Below are 25,263 nucleotides of genomic sequence, written 5' to 3'. Positions count from 1 at the left end.
CCTTGGTCTTGACTCTAATGTCCAGGGCATGTTCACCAGTTCAGATGATTTTAGCTTGTCTGTCAGTCAATAAGTAACAAAAAACACTTATATCTCACATTTCTAGAAATAATAGCTAAAGAATCATCATTGACATACTGACTATTTCACATATTTCAGTTAGACTTCTCCAGAACGAATCAGGTTTAGGCCTCTACAGAATCAAAGTTTGACTGATTTATTGAAACACAGATTGAGATCAAGGATTGGAGTATTACACAGGCTTTTTAATGTCATTTTTTTTTTAACTAAATTACTCTGGTACTCCATTTAATAATTGTATTGTTTATACAAGTAGCCTATAACCTGCAAAAGCAATTATATATTTGAAATTAATATATTTTTGTTATATTTGTTTTGCAAATATAACTTTTGTCTGTAACTTGAAAATAATTACGGTAGGTCTGTTACTATTGCGCATGCGCACCACCTAATTTTCTTCGGCGCCATCCCGGTCTGAAACAATCAATCACATTATCTGGATAATTAAGCAAAATACATCTGGATAAACATGAGCCAGCTTGGAGGTTTGATAGCGTATATATGTTAACGTTTAGCCATCGCAATGGATGATTTAAAAGTAATCTGTAATGATACATTTCTATAAATGTATCTAATGGTCGTTAGGTTGTCAACTCTACGTATAGAGTAGCTAGCTAGTAGCTTATGATGCTAATTAAGAATTAGTTACCTTTGAAAAGGCAATGATATTAAGCTAAACATGGCCTTAAATTACATTTAACTACTAAGCTTTATTTTTCAGTTAGCTAACTACAGCACACGTTCGTATTTTGTACCTGTTTCCGATGTTATTAGCTCGGACTGGCATAGTTAAACGGCGTGTTTTTTCACCGAGGTGAAGTTGGTTTGATATTGGATATTTTCAAGACCATTCCTTATAGGAAATAATGGCTTTTCCTTAAAAGAAAAATCATATAAAATAGAGCGTGCATACAATTGATGTAAAAAAGGTGTGTGTGGTTAGTACTACAAAGGAGAACTAGTCTGCATTGGTTTGGAGTCACAAGGTCACAATGGCTTAGGCGATATTGAAAAAAAAAAAGACATCGTTCCTTATTTTGAATGTCTGTCGAATATCCGAATAGCCAATATCAAACTAACTTCACCTCGGTATACTTTTCAACTATGCGGCTAATAGGAGAAACTTCAGTATAACATAATACATATATAACAGTGCTTATAGAGACACATATAGCTTACTAATACCTGCTCATGAGCTCAATAAGTGAGAACAATATAACAAGGTAAACCAACAGGGTTTAAACGTATTCTGTTTTTATTTTAATAATAGGATTCAACATTGAGGACATGATTAATGTTACACCGCCGAAGGGAGGTAAAGTAATAAAAGCGGCACAGACATAAAACATTCAGTATTTAAAATCCTGTGACTGATATTTATTTATTTTAATGTCCTGTTAGGTGGAGAAATGCAGGAGCCAAAAGCTGAACAACTGATGGGCAAGCTAAGGAGACTGCAACAAGGTTTTGTCTACATTTATTTCATCTGTTAAACGTCTTAAATATCCATTACATTTGTATAGAAAAGAAGAAACGTAATATGTTGGGGATGGTTCAGACTAGAGAGCGACATCTTTCGGACAATTAAGACAAATAAATCTACAGTAAATTGAGCAAAATGTCCTGAGATCGTCGGGCGAATTCACCGTCCTGTACTTCCGTCTTCGTGTTGAACTGCGTTACTGACGCGCATGTGCGTGGTTGCGACACGGTGATCAGATAGGCTGCTGTTGTTGTTTTACCTATTAATTAATTAGATTAATAATATATTTGACGAGACTCCTTTGCCGCTAATCACGTATCAAAGGTTAAGTTGAAGTCATGGTGATTTGCATGTGGTAGCAGAGCCAGATTAAGATGTGAAATATTCCTCTTGACTCATTGTTAATCTTTGCGAAGCAACACTTCCGGTTTCCGCTGGTGAATTGCGCTTTCCTTTACTCTAAACACGTCAAATAATATTTAAATGCGACTATTGGTAGTATGTTCTGAGTGTTCTACCACAGCAAACCACTTTCACGATGTAAAAACACTTAAACACTGATTCTCAGCCAGATAGAAAGCTTTAGTGATATGAACCAATAAGAACGCAGTCTGTTGTGAAGACATGCAGATGAGGACGCGTTTCCTTTTCACTTTTAACTGAAATAATAGAAAATACAGTTTAAACTTTTACAAAAAAAAATCGCGCCACACGAGTCGGGCTTCGTAGCAAGAAGCCACGTGTTTAAGTGTAACGATGGGAGACGCAAAGATAAAGCAATAGCAGGGTAGCATGTAACACCATGAGTAAGGCGGCTGTACACACCGACTATATCAGTTCTTCCAACGACAATCCAGTATCGTCAGTGAGGTACATCCTTACCTGTTACTCCAGAAATGGAGTTGCAGAAAATGATGAATGGGGATTCATGAGATATGATTAATATCTCCGTCTTGTGGGGAACAGCAACACCCCACAAGATCCATTCTGATAAAGTTGTTAATGCAAAGCAATGAACTGAGTGAGCATGTAGCTTGTAACTGTGTTACTTTATTTCTTGTTTAAGGAAAGAAATCTTTAGAAGGGGAAATACAAGAGCTCCAGTCTGTCAGTGATTCTCTGAGGAAGGAGTTGGAGAATTGTAAGTCCAAACATAAACAATGGTCTTTTTGTCTGTATTTATTTTACCTCTATCTTTATTGAGATAGACCTTCAATCTGATCCAAGGTTCAAAGAGTTTGTTGACACGTGTACAGAATAGAAGCATCTCATCTCATCTTCTGTACCGCTTAATCCTGCACTAGCATCGCGGGGTTTGCTGGAGCTGATCCCAGCCGGCCCTCGGGCGAGAGGCGGGGTGCACCCTGTACACGTCGCCAACCTATCGCAGGGCTCAGTATAGAAGCATGTACAATGAAATTGCTCTTTTGCCGTCCGCCCTAATGCCTCTCAAATGCCAGTACATCAGGTACTGCAGTAAAAGTACACATTGTTGTGATGTCATCATAGCCCGGCTAGCTCAGTCGGTAGAGCATGAGACTCTTAATCTCAGGGTCGTGGGTTCGAGCCCCACGTTGGGCGATTCAGCTTTTTCTGTGAGCACTGTTTTAGTAGTTGGGTTCACAGATTCACTTCCCAGCATGGGCTGGCTGCTAACTAATCCCTAGTCACCAAACTAGTCGCTCTGAGTGTACAGATTGCTCAATAGGTGCATGTTTTTAGTTTTGTTTTTTGATAAAGGACAAATTATTAGGATGCCTTTATTTTCAGTAGTTCAGCTAATTAACTGGCAAGTGGCAACACCTAAAAGTAAACATAAATTAGTCTGACTCTGTTTTTACAGTACACACGGAAGTCTACCAGCTGGAGGAGATCCATAAAGAGAAAGAAGGTAGACGTACTTTATTTTAATGAATAATCCTACATGAATACGGGTAGAGATTTTTGTTAAACATGATGCCATGGGTTGATTTTGTCTGAACAGTTTTCTCATGTTTAGCAGTAAATGTATCCGATGAGCATAATTATTGTGATTTTTTTATTTTATTTTCAGAGGTGTGCAGGAAGCTGCAGTTCCAGTGTGAAGAGACGGAGCAAGACTCTGACAGGTAGAGCTCCACATTGACCTGATCACATGTCTTCATGTGAGTGTGTGTGTGTGTATATATATATATATATATATATAGCCATCCCACAACGTTTTGCTGAGGTTATGCCTGTTGTAGACAACAACAGCAACAACCATTCTGACCCGTCCCTCATGCCAGGAGGAATATAAGATGGGAATGTAGGTGGGAGGTCAACCACTGGCTATCACCATCTGTGGCAGCAGTCAGTCTATCCAGCTAACCTCATAGACCCTGTTTCGTCTATGGAAGGAAATAATAATGAAGTTTTTCCTTCACAATACCAACCTCCACAAATTGTGACTTGTCAATACGTTCCCTTTGAGAGACTTCAGTTGCGTGTTTGTGAAATGTGCCACTAGATGGCAGTAATGCATCATCCATTTTGAAACCTGAACACTCTATTGAAGCCTTTGTAATGACATATATTTAATGCATATGCTAAAACTTGAGTCACCAAAACAGAGATGAATTTCATGATTACAGTTGTCGGTTAAAAGGCTGTGGATGCATGAATATGGTGGTGAGAAAAGAAAGAAACCACCTTCACCTTTGAAACCTCACCACTTAATTCTTTTCCTGGCCATTCTCCAGTTTTCGAGGCACAAGCCTGTTTGTGTTGGCAAAGTCATTTACTTGTAACTTTATATTTATCATCTATCTCCCATATCCAGGTCCAATTATCTTGAATGTACTGGCCATTAAAAACTTGTATAGTGTCTGATTCCTGTGTTAACCGTGTGAATTCCTACAGGATGAACCCAGTAATATAAACCACATGGTTTGCATTGATGAGTTTTCAGCAACAGACTTGTTTCTATAGGCAAAGTTTTCAACATGTTGGATCAAGTCTCGTGACATGAGCAATAAGATATAAATAGTGTTTTCATGTTTGCTAAACTTTCAAACCTTGTGCCGCTCCTGCTGCTGCTGTGGAGAAGGTTTTGATTTTCACATGTTTACACTCTGCACTGAGTGATGGGCTGTGTGTGTTTCGCAGACAGTTAAATCAGAACAAGAAAAGTGAGGAGCTGCTGGAACAGTACAGATGTGAAATCCAGGAACTGAAGCTTAAACACCGGAAGCAGCGGTACCTATAGTAAAGTGCATTGATTCATGACATTTAAAAAAAAATATATTACACTTTATAAAAGTCCTCCTTTGTTTCAACAGGATGAGATTTGAAAAACAGCTTCTCCAACTGATAGATGAGCACAAGAATCTGCACTCTGTCTTTGTACGTATTTATTACAAACATAAATGTAGCTTATTATTTATCCATCTACGGTTTCCACAGATCTCAATGATGACGATGACTCGGGATGTTTTTAGTGACCGTTCTTCTTAAAACGATTGTATAGGCTCCAGAGAGACTTCCAGATGAGCTGGAGAGTGCTGAGGTGATAAACGCACAGCTGTTATCAGCTGGTAAGCATCCTCCATCCATAAATGTCCTGCCATTTTTCTGTAAGCACACGTTTAGTCCAACGTTTTTGTGTTTTACATTTTATTCGGTCTCATCCTGATAGAACAGCTTAAGTTGGTGCAGCTGCACGACCTCAACGAGGCGCTAGAAGAGTTGAAGAAAAAGAAGCAGTCAGACTCAGCGGAGTCTGGAGAGACTCAGGAGGAGTAAAACTACATGCTCAGGTGTACTTTTAAAAACACATAAAGGTAATAGTCTACTGTTTTATTCTCAGCTAGATGCAGTTTTATCATTATTTTTTTTTGTCACGGAAAAAAACTCTCAAATATCCAGCTTCTGTGTTGTGCGACGTTTTCTGGATCCTGCAAATGTAAACAAAACCTGCACCAAAGAAGGTTTAGCCCTCTACTGTATCCTCATACTTTTTGATGTCTTTATATCACCTGTTCTGTGAGGCATCGGCTACTTGTTGAGATCCAGCCTGTTGCTGGAAAGTGTTCTGCGAGTTGCTAGTGTTAGTGTCAAGTACTGTTCCACGTTCATCTTATTAATGTATGGCATGTGTGTCAGCATACGAAATGATAAAATGTTTTAACTGTTGAGACATTATTCTCATCTTACTGAAGTCTTAAAAGGCCCACACTCATAAAATGCACACAATCATATTCAGTTTTAAAGAGATTTAATAAAAGACTTTTTTTTTTTTACAGTATTTCATTTATAATGTAATACTCTCTTAGGGTTCAACAAGAAAAACACATCAACCCTGTGCAATTGATTTGCCCTAATTAATGCCAATTATTTTTTATAGTTAAAACCACATACTCACATATTAATTACAAATAAAAACAACACATTCTTGTAGTGCAGCAAGGGTGGTCATAATCTAATTGATACTCAAAATATCAACATACAATCCCTTCGCACACAAATATGTACAGTCTAATCCTGCATAGAAAACAGTGTAACCCCTGAATTGTCCATACAGATCATTTAATCCTCTGACGTATTGTACAAAGACACAGTGAATGGTTTGATGCCCAATTGAGTTCTCAGGCATCGTGGGATTTGTATCATATGACTAGGTATTTGGTTTAATAAAGAGTTAGGAGTCCTACGCAGGGCGTTGGTCTCAGGCATTAAGTGAGTTATGTAAGGAGGCATGGCACTATTCCTGTACTGCATAATGTACCTGTCCCTATCCTCTTTTAGAGGTAATGTCTACGGCTCTGAATGTATACGTTAAGAAAGAGGAACAGGCCAGTAAAACATTTCACTGTGACTCAACTGGAAATACTTTACACTTGTATTTACATTTCATAAAACACAGACTAATATGCTTGTTTTATTTAAACTCTAATCCTCTAACCATAAAAGCGCCTTGGTCCCCTCTATGAATGGTTATTTGACATCTTCAACCCTGAGAAGTGGATCCACGCCTTAATGGAAAAGTACATAACACTCTCTTGAGGGGGTAAAGTTCACTACGGCCTATACTTTCTACTGAAACTCTACTGCTGCACATTTATATTCCTACCTTCTGATTCTGTCTTTTCATTCACAATCAAGTCACATTCTTCTACATATCTTTACCCCTGCTTATTGGTCTTTAGTAATACCCTCTATGGGTCATTGGCACACGGTGAATCCACTAGATCACTTTCTCCCATTTAGTTTTAACCTATTCCCAGCTACACACACACACACACACACACACACACACACTCATATCACACACATGCTGTCTTAAGCCACCATGTTTTCGATAGGCATACATTTGCAATGTGCTCTTTCGATCTCTTGTCTTCTTCCCTCAGTCACGTTCATAAAAACTCAGTTATAGATAAATGACCCTACCTGTTTCTGTTTGGTGAAACATTAGCCCATGCAGCCAGTATGCATGTAGAGACACTCCCGTTTCTCTCAGTCACCATGTAAGGGCAAAGTAGTACCAGGTCTTGGCAAACCAGCGCATTCCAAACCTCAGTGACTTAAGTTTGTTTTCAGCATTTTTATGTTTAGTCTTTTCAAGTTTTATTACGTCCTGTGAAAATCCAGGAGAGGCTCCAGCATTGGGGCCCACAGGTACTGTGATAGTTTCGTTGGCACATGGGGCGGTTGGAGTTTCCTTACGTTATCCCAGGTTATTCCCCATCTGTTAACAGAACAACAGGGATAATGGTGAAATCTTTGATTATGTCTGTTCATGATATTTTTCTCAGTAGCTTAGAATAATACCACTTTCATTTCATTCAGTTTAATCATTTAATCAGTACAGTTTCTCTTTTAAGTTGTGTGATAGTCTAAAATAATGATTTACTAGAATTGTACTACTATAAAAGCAATGAAAATTAACAGTTCCACTAGCATTTAGGAATAAATGATTTGGGAATAAACAATGCTTTTTTAACTATCTAAACATTGTTTGTGTAATAATGCAGGCACTATACAGAAAACATAGAATAAACACTGTCTCAAAAACATTTCTTGATCTAAATTTTAAACACAACACTATTTTAAATGACAATTTCTTGATTAAAAAAAAAATAAATTGTTGCTATATATTGCCTACTATAAGTTAAGTGAATACTTCTAGGGGTATATGTAATCTCTTACATATCTCTTGATTCCAGTCATACATTTACTATTTTGGTTATTTGCTCATATCTCTTTCCCATCTACGCTGCAAACATCATCCTTGCAGTGACAGACTACCTCAAAGCGGCTGTAGACCTTCTTCTCCTTCCTCAGACTTTCTATCCTCTTCAGCAGGCCTTCCCTCTCCTGGTTGTTGTCCGGTGTTCGCAGAAATCGATTCTTCTTTAGGGAGTTCTGTTTAACCCCCGCTTTGTCTCCGGCGTCACCATCTTGGTCCCCTCCAGTCTCTTCTCGCTCCTGACGATTCTTTTGGCTGTTGGCGGAGATCTGCTCCAGGATGACTTTGGTGTCATCTCGTAGGTTGCTGCTGTACAAAACAGAGCTTCCCTGGGGTTGGTATCGGGACGTGACTGATGTCCCGGTTGACGTCTTGTGGTTGGCTGTGGTTTGTTCGGCAGCGGTAGATCCTGTGTCTTTAGCTGATGAACTGAGTTTTTTGCTTGAATTGTCAGCGACCTCTATGACCGTGCTCATTCCCCTGTCCTCTCCCGAAGTTTTCTTTTCTTTATCCTTGGGCCCCAGGAGTCCTTTTAGCCTCTGAGTCTGCTTCTTCAGGAAGTCAAGTGGCTTGCCTTCACCCTTTCCCTCACCAAGTGTGTTGATGGATGTATTAGATCCCATAATCTTGAGATTTCCTTCCTTAGTGTCTTCATGTGACAGAGTTGAAGAGCTAGAGCTATGAGAGCGGTTCTTTTTCAGTTCACTCTTCTCTGCATCTGTGGCATCTGTGGTCAGAATCTCGTCACCACAGGAGATGCGTCGTGGATTCAGTCCTTTGAGCTTCAGCTGATCCCTCTTGAAGATCTTAGGTGAAGGAATAGGCTTCAGAGACTTGAATAAATCTTTCTTTAGACCATCTGATGCATTCTCCTCTTTATGAGCTTGTAATGTCTCTGAAGTTTTCACGGCAGGGGGCCTTGCAGAGATTATTGGTGGTTTTGATGAACTAAATGAAGACCTGCGAGTGAGCTCTGCCAATTTTGCTGAGATGTCTGTCTTTTTTGGTTCCGGTTCTGCTGAACTGACGAAGTCGGTTGTGGCCTTTTGAGTCATAGTGTCAGCAATATGTTTATCAGTAAGATCTGGCTTTTTTTCAGCAGGCTCTGGTGCCTTCAGCAAGGACTCTGTGTCCACTTTTGAGACTTTCCTCTTGGCAGCCAGGTCTTTAAAATACTGCAGTCGACTGGCTGGATCATTCATGTTGAGAGATGATGATGTTGTGGCAGTGTTGTCAACAGCTGATGTTGTTTTGACTTCTTCGTTAGTTCTCTGAGGTTCCTCCTGTGGTTTAATCTCCTCTTTCAGTCGTTTCTCCTTTTCGTCTTGTTGCTCCTTCTCTTTTCTCTCTTTCACCTCCCGTTCTTTCTCCTTCTCTTTCTCATCAGCTTTCTTTCGCCACTCATATGGCTCACGAGACAGTGATCTCCTCTTTTCTAGGATCTGGGCCACAATCGAGGAAGTGCGTAGTGTGTCTAACTCCTCGTCGACCTCTGTGGCTGGTTTTAGCCCTAAGCTACCGCTGTGTATTTCTGCCTTGGAAGATGAGAATATGAGAGAGGAGCGCAGACGGGAGCTACGCTGGAGCATTGGGTTAATACGTGAGCGGAACGATTCATGCTTGGACAGCAAGAGATCTGCAGACTCTTTCACCTCCAAATCCATACCCACTTCCCTTGATGTGCCCCTCTCTGTGTCTCTCTCCTTTTCCTTCTCTCCTTCCAGTAGAGATGTCTTCGAGCCACCGAGTGAAGGGAGCAGATCCTTGTTTGGCGCAGAATCTTTATTACTGCTGTCAGGTAATTTGGGCTTTCCATAGCGTGGTCTCAGGATATCTGGTCTGGGCTTGGAGGGAACAGCTGGTGGCTCCTTCTTTCCATAGCGCTGAGCTGCACTTTCATTTGGTTGCAGAGGTGGTTGAGTCTCCTCAAATGCATCAGGCCCCATTGGTTGACCAAGGCATTCTTCTCCACCATCCTCATAAGCACTAAGATAAGAGTTGATTCTCCAGCTTCTAAGGCCTTGCTTTACACTGTCATCTTGATCAAGTTCTTGATCGGGCTGTGTGTGATACACTTTTTTCTCTGGTGGATGAGGCTGTGTCGGTGAGCTCTGACAGGCATACGCATGTCCTATGGTTGGTCTTTTATGGGAGGATCCTCCTCCATACCGCCCAGCTACTGGAGGTGCCTGGTGCCCATCTGGTCCTGTCAGGTCCTCAGATGAAAAATAGTCTCTGCCATAGGTTCCAGGTGGAGGCTCCTGATCTGAGCGAAAGCTTGAATCCGAATACTGGTCAATGGCGAGATGTGGCGGACGACCTCGAAGTCTGTCGTAGTGTCCATGGCCAGAATCCGGCCCAGGCCCTTCACTATAGTATTGGCTACTTTGAATCTGCTCCCTGTTAGGAAAATACAGCAGATGTTATTTGTGTGATTATGAATTCAATTATGTAAGGTAGGTAAAAGGACATGTATAGACACATTTAATGACATGAGATGGCGCATCTCAAAAAGCAGGTATTAAAAGATTAACTACCTCTGGAAGTCTGTCTCCTCCAGATTGTTCATGACTCTTTGCTTCATGTATTGCCTTGAAGATGAGTAGTGTTCCTGTGTTCCTTCTGCATAGCTGTGCCTTTTGAAGGCACTGGCACTCATTTCCATCTGCCTGGACACAATGGACCGTCCCTGCTCTAGGTACGACTGCTGCATACGAAACTGTTGTTGTGAATACTTCCCAATCGTTATTCCTACCCCCGGTTCAAGACTGTGCCGAAACGGGTCGTTCCTTCGGAAATTAAGTGCAGGGTTGCGATCAGAGTCTCCATAGGGGAAGGGAGAGGGAATCTCAGGCTGCCATCGGTAACCCATGGGGTTACGCAAAGACTGGGTCCTCTTCAAACCTAACTGGCTGCTTAAGTAGCTGCTAGTGCTACTGGTGTCAGAGATAGCAAGCGCTCCATTCGATGGGTCAATGACCAGAGGCTCTGACTGGGCAAAGAGTATACGAAACTCCTCATCAAAGGTGGCAACCAGCTCCCCGAGGAAGAGGTGGGCAATGCAGCGATGGATCTTCTCATAGGACCACATGAAACTGGAAGAAAATAAAATAGAACAATAAAGGTATTTGCATTTGCAGAAAAAACAGCATGTTGGTGCAGTTGGTGCAATGAACACAACTAAAACACTCACCTGTAGTTCCCGCTGAGTACAGCCCTGCAGTCAGACAACAGGAAACGATCCTTCACTTGCCCCTTAAATGATTTCCCTGTCCTGGAATAATAGGTTATTCCCGCCACAGTCCTGACACGCATCATCTATAAAAGCAAAGTTTTGACCATGTTAAAGATATGCACAAACCATAATGAAAGTTATGTTTCATCAGTAAATGTATGATTCCCCAGCATAGTCACCCAATGGACAGGCCATTTGAAGAAATATAATGGCAATCCACACTCACAGGAATGAAATCTAAGTTGACTTTGCAGTTGTTGACCATGGAAACAAAGTGATGAACCTCCTGTTCATCCAGTAAAATGTAAACAGGGACATGACGTGCTGCTGCATCCAAGAGGTCAGAAAAAATGTCAACATCTGTGAATATGTCCATCACTACAGCAATAACCTGGAGCAGAAGAGCAAACACAAGGAAATTAGTCAGGGTTTGTTCTGTGTTATATGGCCTGGTCTGTGTTTGTCTAGTTTTATGAATATTTTGTCACTTTGCTATTACCCAAAATTTCAACACATGAACTTTTACATAATTTGAAGGTACTTTGGCAATAGTTCATTGTGTGTATCAGGAATAGAAGACAAAGAGCATTATGTAGGAGTACAAGGCTTCTTCAGATAGGATTGTCTAGAGGTACTCCATAGATACTAGGATAAACCATACTGGATTGAAATATTTTAATGAAGTGTCAGTGTCAAACAGCTGAAGAGACGTTATGTCTGTATCCCTCACGATTGAGTATTCCCGGTCTTAAAACAAACACATATGCAATTACACAGATGACATCTATTTACTAAACTACCCTAAGTAGTTATACAGTATGTCAGTAATGCAATGTAGGTGAATCTCATTTAACTTTCTATAACAAATATAATATAGAACTATCAATTTGTTGTCTCTTTCAACCTATTTGCGCTCCATGTTGAAACATTAGTTTTACGCCCCTAGCACAGTAGAAGAGTAAAAGCGACATTCATGTACTCTGAAGCCAGACAGAAGAGCAGGATAAAGACACGCCTCGCTAACAGGTTTGACTGCTCGTCACATTTGGCATCGACACTCTAGTTAATCATATTTTTAATTTAGCTAAAGGCCAAAGGCTTGACTGGAGAAAAGGGAGTGGTTGCAAAGTTGGCAGAAGCAGATAAAAAGTTAGATTAACCTAACGCTGAGATAGTATAACCAACACACACATAATAGTCTCACCTTTTTCCCCTCTAAAAAGATAACACTTGAACACTGATAAGACAGCAAGAGGATACTTGTATTTGCATACATTACATTTCGTAGTGCTTTCACCCATCCACTTTTGAAGCAGAATATGCATTGTATGGCATGTACATACAAGCAAATACATATGAAGTGTCTTTGTAGGGTAAAAGTTGAATACCTTCAACCTGTTTCCTATCCGTTGCTTGTACTTACTTGGTGTGCGCTCTTTATAAGTCTCCTGGCCTGCTCCTTGATGCTTGGCATGTCCGGGTCGGAGGGGTTCACCAGAGTGGTGACCTCCGTCGGCCCACCAAAGCTGTGCTGTGGCAGCGGCCAACCCAGGTCCAGCCCTGGGGCAGCCAAGTCGGACTGCACAGGCCAGTAGGTGTCAGAGGATCCATCAGCATCATTAACTCCCTCATGATATGTCAGCTCTGGGATGCCGGATGTCTGGTTGGGCACTTGGATTGTTGACCTGATGAGTTCAATTTCCGGCTGTGCCAGGAAACCAACCACATCTGCTGACTGGAGGAACTCATAGTAGCCCTGGTGGTAGAGATTAGTAGATCAAAAATGTGTTAATGCATTTTTAAACATTTCAGAAGCACATAAAAATATAGGAAACGAAAGAGTTACCTGTACGTCATTTTCTATAAGAGCGTCAATAGCCAGACGATACTCCTCACGGTAATGTGGGGGCAGGTAGTTTGGGTCAAGGGGGTTTTCACCGATCGATGAGCTCTGAGATCGGTGTGGCATTGTTGCGGTGAGGTCAAAGGTCAAGGTTCAGGGGTGAGGAAACGTGAAAAAGGAATCTGAACCTGGATAGAAAGGTAAAAGAAAAAAAGGTCACGAAGAGTAACGTCTGCTTTCTGCTTACGTCTGGGTTCACCATTCCCCCGGACATGATACGCAATACATACAATTCAAATGGAGGAGGGGGTTGAGAGGAAGAGCACCTTCCGGATACACAAGCAAACAGGTTACATTTAACCACTCACACAAAGCAACTGTTGTTGCTGAGTCGGAGCCAGCGCGGTATGACTAACAATAACCTTTTTCATGTTATCACGACGGACGTTAAAAAGTGGATATGGACTGAAATTGCAGTCGAGCAGAAAAAGCTGTACACTGAAACAACTTAAAATATTAAATGTTGTTTTTTTTTTTATTGTTAGTCTGACAGTGCACGAATTAAGAGTTAACTAACACCAACGATTAAATGAAATTCAATCTGGCTTATGAGAAAAGTGTACGGAAAGGTGAGGACAAAGGAAAACAGCAGGATACAGACCCAACAATGGGAGGAAGACGGAGAGAAAAAAGCCACAGGAGAGAAAATGGAGGCATGGGGTAGACGTGAAGAGGTGTATAGACAGGTTCTTTCAAAGCTCCATTCAGTAAACTTGTCATGCTGGTGCGTCATGCTTCATGCTGCTACCTAGACCTCATTAAGAAAATCTGCCAGTCACGGCAAGCAATTTGATTTAGAAGAGCATGATGAGAATCATGTCAGCAATGCCGAGACGAGTAACTTAAGTTATTGACAGGAACATTTTTGCATACCTTTTCTGTGAAGGTATGATTGTTGGATAGTGATTCAATGTTAAGACTTGATCTTAAAATCCGTAAGATCAAGTTCCAACATTGAATCATTATTCCTTTCTCATTCAAACAATCGTAGCTTTTCTGTGAAGGTATGATCATTCGAATGAGTAAGGGATAATGAAGTTAAGGTTAATCTGCTGCAGAGTGCTAGACCTTACATTTTTTATTATGAGTCCACGCACACAATGCCAACAGGTGGCCAGACAAACACAATAATGAAGTATCAATGGCATCCGCAGTAGGAGGCTCTTTTTTTTCCATCTTCATCTAAAAATATTTTCACAGAGACGTGATCAGCTCGGTATGAACGTCAAATACAGACTACTCCCAGCTGTTGGTATGAACACTTATTTCCCTTTGTACAGGTGCAGAAGATAGGCAGCAGCCGGTCATGGGTTGGGGGGTTGGTTAGTCCAAAAAACAGGCGACAGTCAGCCATTGTCATCAAAAGTGCATCTTTGTAGCTTTAAAGGTAAAAATTCAAATTGTGTCTGAAAAATAACCTCCAAATGAAAATGTTAATTGAATAAACTTTAAAGTAGTCTATCACAAACAGTACGCTGGCTATAATTACATTTAAAATAAATTTTATTCCAATTTTGATACGGTATTGTACGGAGGGCTACAATACACTTTATTGTCCCAACGTGCCCTGGTTTCAAGTACAGCACGCACTCTGTCACCACAGTAAATGAACACATATAGCAAACATAACTTGTCAGTTGCAAACTAATTAATTGTGTTTGATTAACTGTATAAGTGTTTGTCCATTACTATTTGGACTGATGTTGTTTACTTTATTCCAAAAGATAAGAGGTTATTATGACTTACAGGATTTTGGTTGGCATTAGACGAAGGAGGAAGGAAACTAGACAAATAAATATCCCAGGCTTCAGTCCAACTCATAAAACCGGTAAATGTTACGAACCACCAACGGGAACCTCCGTCACTGGTATTTAATGTAATCCCGGGTACTAAGATGGAACAGGTTTGAGTTAACAGCCATTAAATTGTTGAAGTATTTAAAGTAGGTTGACTTAACACTTGGTAAAGCTCAGACAATAGATCTCAGTTCCTTCACACATTGCAGCGAGTTGGTAAAAGAGGATGTGTGGTCTACTTACATAGAGCCATGGATGACTGACCATCTGAGTAAAAGATGAGGGTGTGTGCCTGTAACCTAGGTGGGTGGAAGGGTGGGTGGATGTTTTGCGAGGTCGTACCTGCTTTGCAAGCATGTGTGACGTGTTTATTGTGAACCTTAAGGTACACTTAAGAACTTGGCGATGATAGCAAAGGGCCCAAGTCCTAACCTACAATCACCGGGAGAACCCAGTTTACTCAGCAGCCTGGTGAGTCATCGAGCAGCCTGGTCGGGATTTGCCTGCGGACAACTTACAACACACTGCTGCTGTGTGGTGATTCATCCACCAGGGAAAAATGGCCGACATCCTGTTTCCTTACTCATTTTGTGCCATGGAAGTGCCTTTGTGGGTTGCTGTTCCCCTTTCGCGTTCCATGGTGGTCAGGGAGGCATGTTATTCGCACACACTGGTTTCACGTAATCATTTTCCTCCAGCCCAGTTTCGAAAATAGAAGAATCACAAGTTTCTTGAGTCCGTTTTGCGTTGTTGTTGTTCGTTTTGACCTCGTCCTCTGCAGCACCGCGGTGCTTGATGTGTCAACAGGTGAATCGTGCTGAGGCTGCAGTGAAGTGTACACCTGAGGACACGTGCCAACAACCACAAACTGGGAGACATGCAACTGCCTGAGCTCATCAGCCTTCTTCTGAGTAAACTTCAGAAACGTTTTCCACCATTATCTGGCAACACAACAACAACAACCAAAAAGCTATTGTATGTTGCCCTTTTAAATAATCACGCAACAACTGGAATCTTGAAGAATGTTTCAAAGAGTTCATTGTGACAACAGTCTTTAAAAATCAATCGATTGTCACAGCGGTTGACAATCGAATCAACACAGAGGGAGACAGTGAACAAGAGCAAATCAACCCTGAGGTGAACATGATCTAATAGGGTGACTCAGGAGTGCATAGTCATTAAACAGAGCCTGAAGGTTTGTCATTCACCCGCTTCACCCCTAGGTCACTGCAGAATGAAGCAACACAATGTAAAAAGCAGACTTTTTCAACCTCACTACAATGGCAGGTCGGATATTCAAACAAATATTGCTGCTTTGTTTGTTGTTATAGCAACTGCAGTAAGCATCAAACCGCAGAAAGTGACACATGATGATCTCCACGTTACTCCTTTCGTTAGCTGCTCTAAATGGGCCACAAACAAAGCCAGTCTGAAACTCTAAACGTGGGCAGACCGGCGACAGCTTCTCAAGGCTAATAAACCCAATATTCAGATGTGCCTGATGTTTGCTCACAAACCGTGTAAAGGTCCCATTCTCAGCATTCCTGCCCGAACACTGACATGAGGAGACGGAGATAGAGAGCACGAGAGGGGAGCCAAGGCAGGGAGGGAACATTTTTATCTGTCTCAACATGTGAATCATAGAAGCAGGCCCGAGGAGACACATGAGCAAACTCTCGAAAAATATTTGCGCTCTATTTTTCTTTCTCCCTTTCTGCTTTTTTCTCTCTCTCTCTCTCTCTCTCTCTCTCACACACACACACACATCTGAACACACCTCACTAAATAAACACTACAATTGATCCGACATACCTCTTTGGTCAGTTCACTTTGCGAGATACCTTGAGAGTGTGAATGCGCTGTGAAAAGAATACCTGAAAACTGGTTTGTAGGGATGAGCCAGTCATCTCCAGATGCTCCTGTCAGGACATTTCAGTACCACTTTGCTCACGTTAACACACAAACTTACATAAGTGTAAACACAGAGCGTGGCTTGTGTCTGTGTATGTCATCGCACCTTAGCTCGACCGTTGAATGCCACACAAAAGGCGTCTAAAGGTCAGATGAATGTACCGCTAGCTCTGGGCTAAGGTCGCAGTCATTTGTTCCGACTGCTATAAATCCAGCGCCCGCCTTAGGTGGAAAACCCGGGCAAAAGACGCATAAAAAAAAATATTCTTGTATTCTTGTACACGTGAACTCTAGCACCTTTACAAGCGGACTCTGACCTTACATATAGCGCAAACAAGCTAACAAATGGTATGCAGCCATGGCCATATGGCTGGTGTGACCAGATCAACTAAGAGGCACACATACGAAGACACAGACCACAAAAAGACGCTGGCACCATAAAAGTTTTCCCCTTCAAATTATAACCACATGCTGGACTATTCCTGTGCAGTGACTCACTCTGAATTGAAGTGGAGCCCGTAATGGTGAAGTTTGAATAAGTACATTGCTCTATTGAAGGAGAGCACATGTGTCCAGGGCTGGATTGGTCATCGGGCATTTTCCAGGTGGGCCGACAGTCCCGGCACTTTTTTTTAAATCATGTATTGTTCTGGCTGGCACATAAACCTAGTCGATCAGTGGTCTGATTGGCGCTGGGTTGGCCCAATTACATTGTTAAACACCAAGAGTTTATTTCCTAACCACCAGCCTCTGACACACGCTGGTCAGCAGCCCGTTGGTTATCTTCTTCACTAGCCCAATCATGTCATGAAACACCTCCTCCCTTTGGCTCGGTGCAAAGCAGGATGAACATAACTGTTATCTGGTAGGATGAATGTAGGTCAAATGTGCCAAAATAACAGAGGCGTTTGCCACGGCAAGGCCTTCACCAGCTCCCGTCACCAAAGCAACCCAACCCTTTGGTAAATCTGACAAAACATCAATAAAATAATAAAATAATTTTGGATAAAGTCATACGGTCAGATTAGCTTCCACTGTAAATGCAGGTGAAATTAGCCACCATACCTACCACTAGGGGCTATCTACAAGGCATTGTGTACATTGATTGGAGGAGAAATAAAAAGCCTAGATTAGTACTTTTAGTCTTGAAATAGTCGTGACGTGAACACTTTTTAAAACCACCATTCACCAACAATAACAGCAAGTCAGCAGGGAGCAGTCTAATTGCATTGTTAGACTATTAATGTTTGTGGGGTGAGTAGGAGGCTAGCCCAAGGCTAAGCTACCTTTTGGCCCTGGAAAAATGTGTCAGGTAGTTCTTACGTAGATGGTTAGGGACCATGTACAGAAATAAAAGAAAATCACACTTACATCAATTATATAATTTTGTCTATTACCAGTTGTTACTGCCAATGCAGCTGTGCACCTCTTTACAAGAGAATCCAACAATTCTACGTGTATTTGTAAATGTAAAGCCACCACTCACCTACACGAAAAGTGAGTCAGGGGGCAGCATTCTGATTTCGTTATTAGGCCATTCACTGTTTAACTAGTAGACCTACACTAAGCTACTTTTTAGGCCTGGAAAACAAATTAGTTTGGAGCAGTTTTTAAGTAGCCTATCTGGCTAAACACAATGTAGGCTACAATGAAAGCAAATCACACTTTTCAAAAGCACATCATCTTGTTCATTGCCAGTGTCATGCCAACGCAGCTGTATGTCTGTTCATCAGAGAAGCCAGGACAAAGACCAAAAAAGGTGTTCCCAAAGATGGTCCAAAACGACGGCTTTTTGTCCCAGTCCGTCCCAATCCTTGCTCAACAGGCAAGACTTGATTCGAAGGCTGCGCAGCCGAGGAATTAGCAAGCTTGTAAATGTGTCCCTGCCGGGTCAAACGGTATTTATTACCTGCAGTCGCCTACGGTGCAACAGTAGTAGTGCGGTCTAAGACTATACTATTTTTTCCCAAGTACAGGTTATTTTTTTTCTCCCTCTCTCTCTCTGTCTCTCTCCTGGGTGTCTTCAGAGAACTAGAAAGTGTGCACAGTTGGACCGTTGCTGCCAACACAGAGCGGTTTGTGTGCCGAGGCTGTAATAACAATACTGTTCAGGTTTTGCAACGCACAGCATCTACCTGGATAACTTAATCCTCCACAACCTACAGGAGGCTGGTGAGGAAAGAAGGCAGCATTTCACTTTTTAGATCTTAGATTAGACTCACATCAGTAATAAATACAGAATAGAATAGAAATGTGTCTCAAGGTGGGACATAATCAGGTCTCAGTTGGAGGACAGACAGAAACACAATAGATCACAGCAGAGAATGGAAGCTTTGTACTCTTTTTGTCTCTCAAATGCCACTTGCACAGTTGCTGTGTGTTTTCCACGCCGTACCTCCTGCAGCAAAACTTGACTCCTCTCGCTCTCTCCTCTTTGTATCTCCGATGCGCGTCCCTTTTTTTTCTCCCCCGTCCGTGCGTCACATTCCTCACATCCGACACCCGAAAAAAACTACACACCCCGCCGGGGTTCAGCCCTCCACCCGGACGAACAGAAACGGACAGAAGGAGAAGCGGTTACACCGGGCCCGGGCTCAGTGCGTCTCCTCGGGCGGTGTGTGAGCTCCGAAGCCGCCGCCACTACACTCTTCACAAGTAGGAGCGCGGCGAACGAGGAAGGAGCGGGGCGACTCCGGCAAAGGCAGGGCTTTCCCACCGGTGAGACTCCTCCCAGACCAGTTGATCACTGGGAACAGAAGGCCATTGGAAGTGCTGTCACTGGGGCATATTTCAAAAGTGCCTTTCATGTCATGGCTGCTAATTAGACTTAAAGTAACAGGACGTAGCTGCAGATTTTTTTTTTTTTTTCCCTTTTCCAGTATGTGCTACTTTGACCCAACAGTTAAAAATATCTGAGTTCCTCCTTCTTGCACTCCTGACTCAAGTTGATTTTTGTTTGTTTTTTTCTTTCCCCCCCCCCAGCCCCTACGGAGCTGTAATTGAGTGTTATCTTGCAGGGTCTGGAAGACAGTCAGTGTCCGAGCTTTAAAGCTGCACCATGTCACATGTTGAAAACAAGGCACAATGCGTTCTTGCCCTCATAAATAGAAAGTTTAATTCACTTAAATGCACTGAAAACGTCCTGCTGCGTTATTTGATTTTGGTGTTATCAGCAGCACAGTGGCTAATATTAGCAGTAATGTCTGCTAAGTAATGCGTGCCCCGTTGTTTTTGTCTGTTGTGCTGATTCAGCGGACAACAGCAGTTCCCGTTTCGGTGCAAATTCATAACAAAAGCTTCGACTCTGCTGCAGGCTGCACCGCCTATTAGTTCCTCCTCCGTCAGCCCCAGCTTGTTTCACTGAAGGCCTCATAGAGCTCTCAAATATAAACCATCATTGATATGGTGTACGCAGATTGCGCAATGTGAGGAAAAACACCTTCACTACGTCACTTCTGTTCCTTGTATATTTTGTGAAACCAGGTGCAATTCAGTGAAAAGCACGTACCAACGCGAGCGCATACATTTATATGGGCTGTCCTTTGTCCTGAAGCGTCTCTATCAGGGAGGACACACCTCGTGCGATAGGCCTCTCCGATAGTGTGTTCAGTCCCGCTCCTGTGGGTGTGTCTCCTGCCAGAATGTCTGCCCGAGCATCCATGTCCTAATCTGTCCTGCACACGCCGAAGTTCTCGCTGTACTTGTGTACTCATGCAAATGTGCAACTCTCAGCAAGACAAGAGGTATGGAATAAAGGTGTTTGCATACAGCTGCGTGAGTGCCAAGGTGTGCAAAAGGAAACTCAACGGCGTGCATGCGTGTGTGTCTCGAGTGAAACCCGATTGAGTAAGTGCGAATACCGAGGGAGAAAGTGTCTGCTTACACTGACAAACTCTTGATATGAAAAAAAAACAAGCAGGTACACAGACGCTGAAACACAGGGTGCGGCTGCTACAAGGAATGTGCTCGGGGCATCTCACCACACCCAACGTCCTTCTCCCTCATACCCTCCCTCCCTCATAGCCTCCCTCCCCCACCACCCTCTCTCTCTCCTTCTCTCTCTGTCTCACAAATCCCGGTCTTCCTGACTCGGCCCCCCGTCTCTCCATACTCCTCCCTCTTCTTCGGATTTACCTGGCTGCCTCTGAGCAGGTGTGCAGGTCCAGGCAGGAGCTGGATCCCGGCATGCACCGCAGCACACCTGGGCGAGGAGCCTGCACCGTGTAGGCCATTTGAATTCAAACAAGCTTTATTGACAAGGCCGCTGGAGACCAGCGTTGATGCTGGCTCAAACCTGGTGACCTTATTTATCGGGTGTTTTGTACTGTATGCGTGATGTATAACCGTGTAATGGATCATGGATCGTTTATTGCTTCCCATTGAAGTAGCAGCTATGCATAATGCACATAAACAAGACAACACAACAACCTACATTCCACTGGCACCATTCGCTGCGGTTAATTAACGTTGGTCTCATTGTTGTGTTTCATTCAGTAATCTTAAACTTGCCTAACAGGGTGCTTCGGTGATCTGAGCTCCACGTTTTGATGACTCTATTCACAAGACATCTATGCAGTGCTTAGGCCTGTTTGTTCAAAATAACAACCCTTAGAAGCTTAAACTAAACTAAACTAAACTGTCAACGGGAGCGCGCTGTGGTAGGCGTGAAATGCTGTGGCGTCCCACTGTTTGTGTACGGTAACAAGTGACATTGGTGCAATGGTATGAGGCAGAAGGAGGGTGAGCCTGTGGGAAATGGACGGTGATCGCTGCATCTAGACTGAGAAAACACCAACATGTGACTTGTCATTCAGTCTTCCTGAAACCTTTAACTCCGCCTGATGTTCACATATTATTTTTGTTCTAGGGAGGATGGACCAAATTAAGAGTGCATGGCTGCTCCCAATTTCTTCAGATCAATTGATTCAGTTGATCATTGCAGCCGGCTGCAGTAAACAGTCATTAACTAACCGTAAAAATGTTCAAACTAGTCGTCAGCTAAGCATTCAGACACGTCTTGTTGCATTCCCAGTGCTGTGATTTCTGCAGGAGCACACCGACAGGACAGACAAGACACATTTGTTTTGGCACATGTTTCAATGACAACCATAAACCCTCTTAAAAATATGAAGGCCTCACAGTGTGTTGACTGTAGGCTACTCCACAACACCCCCTAGAGGCCTCTAGACTGATCTCACTACTTTCAACTGGGGGGGTGGCACACATCCAAATATCCAAACATCCAGGACCAGGGATCACCACCAGTTTGCAGTGTCACCGGTTTGATTCTGGTTCCAGCTGATCTCCTATATTTTTGTTAGTTCCCGCCTCAGTTTCACCATCATCACATGGCGGGAAACGGCACAGCCATCTTCCAGAGAGGGACGTCGAGAGCAAGCAGCTCATTTTGATCGAAAGACACTGAAACCAGATGTTTAGAATCATGTGTACTTTATGCACTCATGCCAGTGCGAACAATGTGCGCGGTATTTTTAGCTCAAACTTGAAAGACACATTCTGGAGACATGTGAGGCTCACATGAACTTGTTAAAAAAGGAGAACAATACTGGACCTTCAAGTGCCAGTTTCCAGCATCAAAATAAATTAGATTTAGTAATTAGAGCAGGGATTTAAAAAGAAAAAAGAAAAAAAAGAGCTTTCTCTGTGCCCGTGCTCTTGTCTTGTCTTCTCTTTCTGCTCCGCATCTCTGTGGCCCTGTAAGCTCTCCCAGCATGCTTTTCTCACGCTGTAATGTCACACCTGAGTATAAGGTGACTCTCTGGAGCCTGAGGCTTTGAGGTCATCTTTGCACCACTGTGCTGGGAGCAAAGGCGCACACAGGCGCACACATTCACTTAAACTGAAGAGCAGGGGTATCAAACAACCCAACCTAGCCCCAATCCAGTGCATAAATTACAGAGGAGACCCTAACTGCAGTTTTTCAGTAACATTTACTCCTAATTTGGAATTTAAAAACAGTGAGACCCAGACTGAACAGGAGATGCCAGCAATTCTTCAAGCTTTTCTTCATGTTGTCCAATAGGATATTTCAGTAAATGTGAACCTTTTCAATGTGTTGTTGTGCTTCTTTGCACTGAAATAAAGGAGTTATTGTTATTGTTATTGTTATGTTACTGGTTTCAGCCCAATTTGATGACAATTGGGCTGAAACCAGTAACATAACAATAACAATACGCCGATCAGCCACAAGATTATGACCAGACAGGAGACATAAATAACACCAGACCACCTTGCGACAGCTCAAGTGTCCTGCTGGGACATGTTTGGACCAGGCCTTCATGTGGACGTTACTATGTCACGTACCACCCGCCTAGACTAGACCCCCGCCCCATAGCAGCGACACTCCTTGTGTGGATGACACTCCAGTCATCCGCTGTGGGATGCACCAAAGGGACTCTCAGAAGGCCCACGTCCATTCTCTGATGAGTCACTGCTGATCTGAAGATGACCTGCACAATATTAGGAAGGTTTTGTTGTGACTCACTGGTGGATGTGGCAACAGAACTAAAATGAGTCGACGCCCCTGCTGTAGAGAACTGGATGCCAATCACATGACACTTCATTCATATTATCACCTGCTACTTAAGAAACATAGCTCTACCTTTGTAGAAGAAGGTCATTAATTTACAAGTTTGACTAGTCTTACAATGTACGTGTTTTAATAAGAGACTCAATGACCCAACCGCTGTTATGTTCTTACAGTAGACTGCATCTAATCGCTGACATGTAATAAATGAGATTTGTCTTATGGGCCTTGATATAGCAGCATGTGCGTGTTATTAGACATGTGGTTTTCTGCCTCTTACTTGCAGCCCGCTCAGGAGACTCTAACAAGATTAAAATCAGTCTTTAGTACTGGGTGGGGCAAATCATAAACAGCGCAGGTAGAAGGAAAGTCCCTGCAGTGTTTGCAGTGTTTGTACAGTTCTTCATTTACAATACGCAAGTGAGCATTGTGTGTTTAAGAGAGAGAAAGAGGGAGAGAGAAATTGCAGACCAGTGTCACTGCATACCAGGCACAGGTGTTGTCGTTTTGATGCTATTATTACCGCTGTCGAGAACTGATAGTAATGATTATTCGGGACACACCACGCATAGTTCTACAGACGGGAAGCCGAGTATGCATGAACACAAGTATGATTTATCAAAACTTGACATCACAGACCAGCATTGGGTATTTCTTTGATGTTTCCGGTTCGCTTTTCATGGTGACATTTGAACCAGAAAATAAACCTAATTTACAGACTGGCAGAGTTTCTTTGGTAATAATATGTTTTTATTGTTTTAAGTCGGACGACGTGCCAGACTTTACAGAGGCCCTAGAGAAGGCTTGGTCTTTACCTTTGGACTTCAGCAAATGTGATGGTTGAGCTTGAGGTGGAGCTCACTCTCCCACTCCTGCCTTAAGTTAAAATGTCAATAACGTGTTTGAGGCTGGAAGTTTTATGTCGCCAAAGTCCTAAAACAGGTTTAGGTGTGATGAGCAGTTCAGATTTGACCTCAAAAGACAAAACATGGTGTTATTCTACAGTTTCAAGCTGACGGCTGAGGCAGATTACAGTGGTTACACAAATAACTCTTGGGGTTTAAAATTTCCGAGAGCGTCACGTGTGTGCAATAAGAAAAAACTAGACCAACAGGTGGACAGGACTCATGAAGGTGTAAACATTTAGCAGAGACAGATACATGTCAATAGAAAGAATAGACTGACTAAACATTTACTGTGAAACTAATAACAGCACCGGTTCCAGTAATGAACTAGCAGGTTATTGATGTGTCATGGACAACTTCATTGTTTCTATCTGGGTCACAAAGTCTATAAGGAGAAAGATCACATTTTTAGTTGTGTTCAGTTGAGCTCTGGCCTTACTTCAGCTATCCAAGGAGAAATTAAAACATTTGAATTTGTTATAAACTCCTGTAAAACAAAGTTGCTGAATTTCGTACTCATTATACCTATTTATTTGCTTATTGTTATTCATAGCCGATCGCACTTTATGATGAAACATCTTACTAAGGGGAAATTTTAATATTCTGCCATAACGCTCGTTTCTCACACCCGCTGTGTTTTGCTGCCCTCTGCTGTACAGACCATGAATGTGTTCGGGGCTGAAACCTGGAATCCACCGGATATCTGCTGTCATCATTTTGGATGAAATGAAACATAAAACTAAGCGACTTAACCCACATTGTTGTTATATGAAGGGAAAGCGAAAATGCAAAAACAAACAAAAAAACAAACAAAAAAAAGAAAGAAAGAAAAAAAATAAAAAGTTATTTGAGGAAAATGTTAAAGTGATAAATGCTTCAGTGTTGCTACTAATGTGGAAACAGGAAAGAAAGCGACTAGACTTTACAGGCAGATGTAATAAAGCTCCTTTAAAGCACATTCATTTTTCACTCTTAAACTGATATTTTAGTCATGTATTCCAGTTAAATGTTTGACTTGTGTGACATTATTTTACCACATTTTATCAATTTTAGGGGCTCAACACATGAGCCAATATCTGTTTTTAGTTTATTATAAGCAGTTATTATTCCAATTAATTAATTACCGCGATAATTGTGTGTCTTCGGTCGGATAAAACGCAACTGAAGATAGTTTGTTTTGGTGACATATGTTGC

The 25,263-nt window shown here is 42.2% G+C and overlaps 2 protein-coding genes and 2 non-coding genes across 4 annotated transcripts; 3 read left to right on the top strand and 1 right to left on the bottom strand.

Annotated features, from left to right (window-relative positions):
- The first annotated feature begins 456 nt into the window (after positions 1-456).
- On the top strand, positions 457-5,720 carry si:ch211-199g17.9 (uncharacterized protein LOC108180085 homolog). Its single transcript, XM_047605259.1, has 10 exons — positions 457-566; positions 1,352-1,396; positions 1,483-1,545; positions 2,631-2,705; positions 3,408-3,455; positions 3,618-3,672; positions 4,691-4,780; positions 4,864-4,927; positions 5,052-5,118; positions 5,220-5,720. The coding sequence occupies exons 1-10, from the start codon at positions 551-553 to the stop codon at positions 5,324-5,326; spliced, it is 630 nt and encodes a 209-aa protein (XP_047461215.1). The 5' UTR covers positions 457-550; the 3' UTR covers positions 5,327-5,720.
- Positions 2,424-2,556, top strand: LOC125020631. Its single transcript, XR_007114231.1, has one exon. It is a non-coding gene; the product is annotated as a U8 small nucleolar RNA (small nucleolar RNA).
- trnak-cuu lies at positions 3,073-3,145 on the top strand. The gene has a single exon. It is a non-coding gene; the product is annotated as a tRNA-Lys (tRNA).
- Positions 5,721-5,781: 61 nt separating the features above from the next.
- On the bottom strand, positions 5,782-19,489 carry fam83hb (family with sequence similarity 83 member Hb). Its single transcript, XM_047605258.1, has 8 exons — positions 19,013-19,489; positions 12,854-13,038; positions 12,431-12,763; positions 11,234-11,398; positions 10,966-11,090; positions 10,310-10,867; positions 7,832-10,172; positions 5,782-7,271 (listed from the first exon to the last, which is right to left on the bottom strand). Exons 2-8 carry the CDS (start codon positions 12,974-12,976, stop codon positions 7,251-7,253), a joined length of 3,666 nt encoding a protein of 1,221 aa, XP_047461214.1. The 5' UTR covers positions 12,977-13,038; positions 19,013-19,489; the 3' UTR covers positions 5,782-7,250.
- Positions 19,490-25,263: the final 5,774 nt, after the last annotated feature.

Source organism: Mugil cephalus, chromosome 14 (assembly GCF_022458985.1).
Source record: "Mugil cephalus isolate CIBA_MC_2020 chromosome 14, CIBA_Mcephalus_1.1, whole genome shotgun sequence".
In the NCBI taxonomy this organism is placed as follows: Eukaryota; Metazoa; Chordata; class Actinopteri; order Mugiliformes; family Mugilidae; genus Mugil; species Mugil cephalus.
Note: the sequence above shows the minus strand (reverse complement) of the source record. Positions and strands in the feature narration are given on the sequence as shown.

Bases quoted from the DNA above. Each gene is read 5' to 3' on its own strand.
- fam83hb (XM_047605258.1), bottom strand. From the start codon at position 12,976: ATGCCACACCGATCTCAGAGCTCATCGATCGGTGAAAACCCCCTTGAC. The intron at 11,399-12,430 runs GTAAGTACAAGC...CTTCTGCTCCAG, and splicing joins TTATAAAGAGCGCACACCAA to GTTATTGCTGTAGTGATGGA. The intron at 10,173-10,309 runs GTAGTTAATCTT...TTTTCCTAACAG, and splicing joins GAGGAGACAGACTTCCAGAG to GGAGCAGATTCAAAGTAGCC.
- si:ch211-199g17.9 (XM_047605259.1), top strand. The intron at 1,397-1,482 runs GTAAAGTAATAA...ATGTCCTGTTAG, and splicing joins TGTTACACCGCCGAAGGGAG to GTGGAGAAATGCAGGAGCCA. The intron at 5,119-5,219 runs GTAAGCATCCTC...TCATCCTGATAG, and splicing joins CGCACAGCTGTTATCAGCTG to AACAGCTTAAGTTGGTGCAG.